Source organism: Acanthisitta chloris, unplaced genomic scaffold (assembly GCF_000695815.1).
Source record: "Acanthisitta chloris isolate BGI_N310 unplaced genomic scaffold, ASM69581v1 scaffold20682, whole genome shotgun sequence".
Classification (NCBI taxonomy): Eukaryota; Metazoa; Chordata; class Aves; order Passeriformes; family Acanthisittidae; genus Acanthisitta; species Acanthisitta chloris.
This window is the reverse complement of record NW_008660144.1, coordinates 17050-25887: the sequence shown is the minus strand read 5'-3', so window position 1 is coordinate 25887 and position 8838 is coordinate 17050. Positions and strand designations below refer to the sequence as shown.

Sequence of the window (8838 nt, the reverse complement as noted above, 5' to 3'; positions counted from 1 at the left end):
GCAAGCCCAGCAGCAATTCTCCAGTGGTTTTAGATTCTGAATCGTAAACATAGCTTAATAGATGATAGAAAATAATGGTCGTTCTGTCTTTGGATGCCTTTTGGGGCAGATAAAAGACACTCACCCACCCTCAGCAGAACTGGTTCTTGCCTGACTTTTCTGTTGTTTTCATCCAGCAAGTCCTCAGGATCAAGTGTGGACAAGGAGATCAATGTTGATAAGGTAAGATTAAGTTTGTAAAGGCACAAGACAAGCATTGTAGAGTTCTGTAAGAATTAGAGCACTTTAAGTCAACCTGGGCCTTTGCCAGGTCTCCCCCATATCTCTGTGGTCACTATTGTCCCCTGGCTCCTGACTGTCAACCACTGGGGACACCCACCTCAGAGGCATTTGGGATGCATGATGTTGGCAGACCTCCACGTTCATCTACCACCTCTCTTTTTATTCTTTATCCCATAGATTTGCCTGGAAGTCTCCAAATTGCTGCTTTTTCCAAACGAAAGGCTGATGTCTCTGGCAGGTGAGCACTCAGCTTTCAGTATCATTATTGTGAGGGCTTTGGACAGGCTCCCACCCTGCAGCAGCAGAGGTTTTGCCTCCACCATGTCCCCAGGGACCTGCTTCCTCTGCCCAGATCTTTCCTCATCTCTTTACTCAGGAAACCCAGAAACTTCCCAGAGCCAACCCCTTGTCACTGCTCCCCTCCTCTTCCTGAGCACCCCTCTGCTCCATTTGCAGCTCCATTCCCCATCACACCAAGCTGCCAGGTCCAGTACCTGCCCCTGGCTGCCCCCATGTACTCCGAGCAGGGAATCATCATCTCCTTGCAAGTAAGTCTCACTTTCTAGCTCTCACATCCCAGCTCCAGTCCTTGGGAGAGCCACTTCCTCCCAGTGCTACATGCCCCGAGACACCGCAAACTCCTTTCCTCCTTTCCTTTGTCCCTGCAGACAACTTTCCAGGTGGCAGGGACAGCAATCCCTCTGCCAGTCAGCCCTGTGCCCTTCAGCATGCCTGAGCCAGCAAGCTCCAGCCCTTCACACCTCATCCTAGCTTTCTCTGAGCACTTCTATACCAGCCTCTTCTTCGCCCTGGAAACGGCTGGAGCCTTCAACATGACCATCCTGGTGAGTGGAGCAAGCAAAGAAAGAAAGAGCAGGAGATATACACTTGGAGGGACAGCCCTGCCCTGGGAGACTTGGAGGAGCCACATGCCCCACACAGAAATGAGTGTCTGAGCACTCACAGAAGTTACAACTCCTCACCCACAAGCTCCCCAAAATATTACTGGTCTAATGGGACAGAGAGAGTTTGCCATAAGGAGTAACCTGTAGGCTGCTCCTGGCATGAGGAGGGCTCCTGTGCATACACGAGCCCTGGAGCAGCAGCTCCACATAGATATGAGTCTGACCATGAGCTTTGTCTTCCAGAGCCCACTGACCACTGCCACCTTGGCACAGAAGATCACTCAGGTGCGTTGCTGTCATTGACACCCTGAGAGACATGGTCCCAGCTTGGGCAGTGCCCCTGCAGCTGCCCACCCACCACCCCAGGGACATGGGGATGGCTGCTCTGCCCAGGAATAACCCCACTCCCGTGGCAGATGGGCTTCCTCTTCCAGGAGGACCTTCCAGTGGTGCTGGAAGCTGTGACCCGGAGTTCACCCCACGTGGTGCTGGAGGAAGGCGAAGCAATCCTGAAGCTCTTCCTCACTGCCCAGATTGGAGCGAGATCATCTGTTTTCCAGAGGTTCCTGAGTGTGAACGTGGTGAGTGTGTGCTGCAAGCATGCCAAGCTTGGGAAGCATGTGCTGCCAAGCATACCTGTGCTGCCCATGTGCCCTTTGCTCCAAGCCCTGGTCCTACTGCAGCCACCACGGGGGCTGATTTAGCCTTTCCCCATCACAGTGCTCCTGGTCCCCAACAGTGTTTGCCCACATGGCATTACGCAGGGCATGGAGAGCACATCACAGGTGGCAGCACACTGATGGGTTCATCACACCCCACTATTCAAAGCTGAAGTGGGGCTGTTTCCTCACTGATCCTGTTGTCTGTTCCCCTCACAGGATGTGTCTGCAAGGCTCCACCTCAGCGTCACTGACACGAGGATGATAATCTCAGCAGCAGCAATAGAGTAATGAACCCACATGTTCTCCATGTGCTTGAACGGGACACATCCCAGTCACAGCAGGGAAAGGAGAGGCAAAGCAGTCCGGGGAGGTTCTTAGCTTTTAGGACTTGGGCACTGCAGAGGTAGCTCCTTCCCCAGGGAAACTGAGACTCCAGTAATGTGGTTAGGGAGAAAAGTGGGAATTGTACCTTCCACTCCCTGGCATTGGCCCCAAACCCAGCTAGGGGGCTTGGGGAAGCAGAGAAGCCACTGCTTATTATGGGTTATCATCAACAGCTCCTGTGCTGCTCTTTGTTTTCCAGGGATATTGAGCTCAGCCTGGCCACCTCCGACGTGGGTCCTGTACTGGTAGGTGCCCCCAGTTGCAGCCCCTCCCCACACCGTTCTCTGGCAGCCTGGTCCCCCCCAGCCACCCTGGGCAGCAGGTGCTAGCAGGGAAATGTGGAAATACTGGCTTTGGGTGCTCACAGCACCTGGGGAAAGGGAGAGTCAGGTCCTTGTGGGATGGGGAGAGGTGCAGTGGGCACCCTCTCTCATGGGCCTCTGCCCCTCTCCTCCTGCTTTAGCCCCACACCATGAGCTGACCTTGGCTTTTCCCTGCAGGCTGCCTTGCTGGAGGAGTTATTCTTGCCCACGATCCGTGAGGAGGTGCCAGCCCATTTGAACGGTGAGACGCTGGGAGCTCTGTAGGTGCTGCCATGTGTGATGCTCAATGCAGACCCAGGCAGCACTCAGCTGTCAACTTTCCATCTTTCTTTTCCTAGTGATCCTGAGAGAAGGTGTTTTCCTGCCCCACATTGCCAGTTTCACTTACACCAATGTCAACATCACAATCCACAAGGTAAGAAATAAGACATTTAGATTGCTCCCTGCTGTGTTTGATATAAAATGAGCATGGGTGCAATGCTAACCTCCCTGCTCTGGAATAAATCAGAGCCTGCTCCCCCAGTCCAGGCAACCTGCAGAACCAAATTCCACTGCTTTAAATAGGCCCAGCCCCTCTCTAGCCCCATGGACAGGAGCAGTGGCTGTGTCAGAGGGGCTGTAGGGGGTGGTGAGCTCTGTGCAGGCTGACAGAGCTGCACAGGCACTGTGCTCAGCCCTCCTTCTTCCCCTGCTCAGGATTATGTCTTGATTCCCTGCAACCTCCAACTGGAGGCAAGAACTGGCAAGGCAACCATCCTGGGCTGAAGTCTGGTGTCTGGAGTAAAACAGTGGCAAAATTGTTCTGTTGACTCTCACATCAAACTCCGTGGCTTGCCACTACTTGAAATGTTGAAAATCTTTTTTCTTGCCTTACTAAAACATCATGGTCTTATATTCTGGACAGTAACAGCATTGCACTAGCACCTTTCTCTTCCAGCCCTGCTCCTGGTATTTTTGTTGCACAGAGGATGGATTGTAACAATGTTCCATGCTTTAATTAAACATTTCTCTTTAATTCTGCATTTTCTGGTGGGACTATTGACATTTTTCCCCCTCAAGAATTTGTACCTATAGACAGATGAATTTTGCCTTGCTAAGAACTGGAACCAGTATGGATGTCCAGACCTTACATTTAATTAAGGGAGCATCAAAATTCCACTTATTTACAAGAAAGTAAAGCAGACTTGTGCCTCTCAGCTGCAGAACAACATGGTCCATATGAGAGATCTTTCATCTGCTTTTCCTCCATGTCTCATGTTACTATGGGAACATTGTGGCTGGTGGGTTTCCTAGGTCAGAAGGAAGGGGGGGAGGGAGGGAAATCAGTCTGCAGAATGGTTTCTAATTTTAGGCTTGAAGGCAGTTATATTTTCAACACTTTGCTTCTGAGAAAGCTCATCACAGAGGAAACACTGAATAAGAGGTGACTGCAGGCATCACACTGCACCAGCCCCATGATTGTTGGCTTTGGGATGCTCTTTCCTACTGACTGAACACATCTCAGGAAATTAAAGGGGAGAAAATACCCACAACAGACATAAGCATCCGAAAGGGAAGGGTGGGTTGTAACAGAGCTTCCAGAAGCCACCCCTGTTGTTCAAACAGTGGGTGCTGCTGGCAGCTACCCCAGCCAGGGCAAGTACATGGCTGTGCTGATGCCCAGAAGGAGCATTCTCATCCCTGACTGTGCAGCCCAGGAGGAACATCCTTATCTCTGACCATGCAGCTCCCACCTCAGCTCTCCTATGATAACACCCCAGCCATGAAACCATATTAATGGCATCTACATCTGCTTTCACTTGCCACAGCTATACTCATCATTTCTAGCCTCTGAAGCTGTTGCAAAACACTCCAAAACCTCATATGTCAGAGACTCAGAAATAAGAAAGCAAAGAAAACAACACAGATTGATTTACTAGAAGGACTAAAGAGCCCTGAAGGTTTATATGCCCAGCATGGGGACCTGACTAATGATGTTACTGCCCAAAGTTGGCCATAGAGGGAACTGCTCCTAATAAAAGTTTCCTGGTAGGGCTGCAACCATTATTCTTTGATTAATATATCTTAAACCAGTTTCCCAAAAGGCATAAGCTACAGTAGTAAAAAATCATATTTCTTTGTCAGGAGATATTCTGCCTCGAGGCTTCACTGCATGGCTCTGTCTCTCCAGCACAGGCCTGGGGTCTCATCAGCTGCACCCCCCAACCCCCAGCCCCACATCCCACCTGGGAGCAGCTGCAGGCTTGGAGCAGAGCTGGCTCATGCTGGAGAATGAGGGATCTTCTGCTTCTCCGTTCAGTCACCTCATTTACTGAGCACCCCAGCACAGCTGGGCCTGCAACAGATGGTCAGTGCTGTCCCCAGCTGCCACTTTGGGTTAACCTGGGAAAAGGAATGCTGAAAAAAGTGTATTAGCACCTTTGGCATACACAAAATCCATCACTTTCCTGGGCAGTCTGGTGGGAAGAGCTGCCCGGTGACACTTGGTTTCCCTCACCAGTGGCACATGGAGCAGGACACACCAGACGGATGGTTCAAATGCTGGAGCAGCAGGGACAAGCTCCTTCTCCAGCCCTCACAGAGCAGCAGAGGGATGAAGACTTGCCAGGGACATTCCTGGAGCAAGTCCCACACACAGCCAGCAGCACAGCTAGCCCCTTGCAACCCCTCCTGCTCCTCACCCAGCAAAAGATTTTCCAGCCTGTCAGGGTGCCAGTGTTAAGGAAACTTTCCTAGACAGGATTGTCTAAGCTCTTATGGATTCTCGATCGCAGTTTCCTGCTCTGGATATACTCCTGAGCCCACCAGAAATTCAGAGCATTAAATGTACAAGTTGCAGAAGTAATGAGTTACACTGAGAAGGATCTGTCCCTTCCCTTGGAAAAGGTTCCTCGGCTCCTTCCCGCTCAGCCTCATGTGATGAACAGTATGATGGAGCCCAGACCCCAGGAGGAAAAGCCATTTCCAGGGGTATGAGATGACTTTCTCACTTTTCTGCAACCCTGGGCTCACAGCCCTGCCCTGGCTCCATGCAGTGAGTTCTCATCACATGCTTCCCACTGTCTTTTCTTTCTTAAGTCAAGCAGAGCCCTGGGACAATGAGAGACCACAGAGTGCTCTGTAACTTGCCAGCAAAATGAATCCCCCACAGAAGAGCAGAATGCACACAGAAGTGATGGTCAAACGAGGGTGAAAAGAGGGGCTAAACTTTACTTATTGTCCAGAAGGTGTTTGCTCAGGAACCAGAACAAAACCTTGTGCAAATACAGCATGTTCTGCCAACCTGTGGGCAGAAAGGATGGATGGAGGCGCCAAGCCCCAGAAGTGCTGAAACCCTAAAGTGGCACAAAGCAGCTGCCAATGCAGGTGGCTGGGGCTTCTCGTCCTGCCCTCCGGGTAACAGGGTCACAGAGACCCCCAAACTCTGCTCAGCCCAGCTCTGTGGGCATTCTGGTACCAGGGAACATAAGCAATGGAATCTAAGCTCTGTGCTCCTGAGCACAGCCCAATGCTCCACAGCATTCACTCTTGTTCACTCCTCGCTCTGCAGACACCCCTGACCATGGGGTTCAGCTGGTGCTGGGGCTGACCACAGCCCTCTGCTCAGTGTGAAGCCCCATCACCACACAGCAGCATCATTTCTGTCCAGGGACAGGGCAAGGTCTGTGTCAGCAGCAGGTGAACAGCCTTTGGAGACCACAGTCCCACTGGCAACATCAGCCTGCACCAGACTGGGAACCAAAGGAGCCATTCAAACTCACCTAAAGACCTGTTGTCAGCATTACTGTAGACTTCAACCCACCCCAACCCCTTCTGCTGTGACACAAGGCAGGCCAGCCCATACAGCAACCATGTGTGACACCAAGTTTGTGTTTGGCACAGCTCGGGACAGCACTGGGCAGTTCACATGAACTGGAACCACCAACAGGTCCCAGTGTTCAGTGATTCCTCTGCAGCATCTCACAGTGATGCTTGGAAATTAATGCAGCAGCCACAGGCTTTGGCCTGGCAGATACTGAACTATTCCTACCTTCAGGCAGAAATGCAGAGTGGAATATTGCCCCATCCCTCACTCGGTCAGTGCCAGACCTGTGCTGCAGCAGTGCAGTTCTGCCACTACCTCTGGGCACACCAGAAGCAAAGAACACACTCATAACATCCAGCACTGGGCAAAACAGGTGTTGGAGAGGCCACTTTAAACCTCATATTTATAGGGTTTTTGTACCCAGAATAATTTGTTTTTCTGAGATCCAAAATGCCAGAATATTTGTTTCTGTCCCCTCGATGGACTGTGACATCAGCTGTGGCTCTGGCAGGCAGATGGGAGTGCTCCAGGGCTATCAGATCTCTCAGTTCCCTGGTAATGAAGTTTTCCCTTCAGATTCTGTTATAAAATGCTTCATGTCCTTTGGAAATTCAATTTCATTCTCATTTCTTGCTTGTGGATTAGCATTTGGTCAGTAGGTTACCAGGCCAAGAGGAGCCACTGAAAATCCAAGTTTATTTTTTTTCTCAGGAAGTTCAAGTGAGAAGAGTTTTCAAACCCAAAACATGAGCTGCCACAAAGGAAACACATCCCAGAGTGGGGACAGAACAGAAGCTCTCTCTGAGAAGCATCAGAAACCAGAACCTCATTCCAAGCACTAAAAAAGTAGGAATGTTTATTAAAGAGTGACATGACAAATGTACTTTGAGCTCCCTCCCAAACCCGGAGAGGGACATTCACTTTGGAAGCTATATGTAACAAGTCACTTTTTCATTCTATCAGGAAGAGTTTTCCCTCAGAACAAATTTCCCAATTCCACCACAGCATCACATGCAACTGCTGTGACTGTGACCCCAAAACCACACCAACTTCTCTAAATAAATATTTGTACACAGAGCTGCTGATCGGCTTTGGCTTACACAAGCTTCACCACACTCACACAAACAAATTCACTTTTAAGTGTCTTAAATATGATCAGGAATCTTGAATCAAGTTCAGGAAAGAAAAGCAGATGATGGTGGTCCTGGTGTTCCATCCTGGCTGGTCTCTTCCTCTCTCTGCCCCCTCAGCCTCCTCCATACCTTGTGCTCCCCAGCTCACACCAGAAGCACAATCAGGCCCTGAAGGGAAGCAGAGAGAGCCACATCCATGTTATCTCCCAACTTTGATGGATGCTGGTTCACAGCACACAGTAAACAGAAAAACCCCCTGCAAAAATCCTCATGTCCAGTTAGTAATAAGGGCACAGAACCCCTCGGTAAGTGTTGGAGGATATCCCAGCTGCTTTGGGACACCTCCAGGGTGCAATTCAAGACACTTTAAATGGTGCCACTGGAAAAGACTTGCCCAGCTCCCTGGATCCATGCCAGAGCTGCTTACACTGAGCTCTCCAGAAAGAAAAGGAGAACTGGATGGGGAACTGGGACCTGCCCCAGGGCCTGAGCACTGCTCATGACACACCTGGTTCCATACCATGTGTGGGCATCACATCCTTGGGCAGCATTCCCCGATCTGAGGGAGGTCAGACAGAACAGCTCCTTTTGGCCTTTCAGGGATTAAAATCTACAGCTCTTACACTCACAACCAGCACTGGCAGAGTCCTGTGAACAGCCCCAATGACCTGTGCACGTGCCTTATAGGAGGGAACAGCCCATCCAAACACTCACCGTTAATATCTGAACGTCCACCTTTATCAAGGGAATGCCCAGCACATTTGGCAGTGGGATTCCGATGCTCAGGGCACCTGTAGGGGACAGACAGGTCCTTAGGAGCTGCCAAGGGGTGACCCAGCTTACACCCCACGACAGAACTGCTCAGAGCCACCAACCACAGCAGGATCAGGCACCATGCCCTTGGCTTTCCTTCTGTTCTTCAACACTGCCTGTTGCTAGCACAGATCATAGGGTGGGATGGTGCAAGGCTAAGGTTGGGACTTTTAACTACAGCTTCAGAATGGAGATTGCAGAGTTTTAATGGCTTCAGCTGTCCTGCTACAGCTTCCAAACACAAACACAAGTCCCTCTTCCCTCCTTCCTCAGAACTCCCAACGTTACAGCCATCCCAGTCACTTTACCATTGATCATGGGCAGTAAAGTTTCCACCAGCAGACTGCTGCAGTGAGGCTTCAGGACCGAGATCTGAACCAGAGAAGGAACAAGCATGTGAGGGGCACTGCCCTGCCCATGACAGCAGTGAGCACAGCTCCATCCTCAGGGCTGCAAACCACTGTCCACTGATACAGCAAAAGAACAGTCCCTCTTCTCTTTGTAGCAAATCTACTTTTCTTCCTCAATTTG

The 8838-nt window shown here is 50.6% G+C and overlaps 2 protein-coding genes across 2 annotated transcripts in view; one reads left to right on the top strand and one right to left on the bottom strand.

Moving 5' to 3' along the window:
* BPIFB2 (BPI fold containing family B, member 2) overlaps positions 1–3321 on the top strand; it is a 5523-nt gene extending 2202 nt beyond the window's left edge. Inside the window, exons 6-16 of the mRNA XM_009069719.1 lie at positions 177–222; positions 460–520; positions 739–830; positions 951–1127; positions 1431–1472; positions 1604–1768; positions 2066–2133; positions 2433–2478; positions 2734–2797; positions 2895–2971; positions 3253–3321. Coding sequence (XP_009067967.1) covers positions 177–222; positions 460–520; positions 739–830; positions 951–1127; positions 1431–1472; positions 1604–1768; positions 2066–2133; positions 2433–2478; positions 2734–2797; positions 2895–2971; positions 3253–3321 — 907 coding nt within the window. The remainder of the gene's footprint in view (positions 1–176; positions 223–459; positions 521–738; positions 831–950; positions 1128–1430; positions 1473–1603; positions 1769–2065; positions 2134–2432; positions 2479–2733; positions 2798–2894; positions 2972–3252) is intronic.
* Positions 3322–7638: 4317 nt separating this feature from the next.
* The window catches only part of LOC103797499 (BPI fold-containing family B member 4-like), a 10874-nt gene continuing 9674 nt past the window's right edge, over positions 7639–8838 (bottom strand). The window contains exons 13-15 of the mRNA XM_009069718.1: positions 8616–8679; positions 8209–8285; positions 7639–7662 (exon numbers count right to left, since the gene is read on the bottom strand). Of these exons, the coding sequence (XP_009067966.1) occupies positions 7639–7662; positions 8209–8285; positions 8616–8679 (165 nt within the window). The remainder of the gene's footprint in view (positions 7663–8208; positions 8286–8615; positions 8680–8838) is intronic.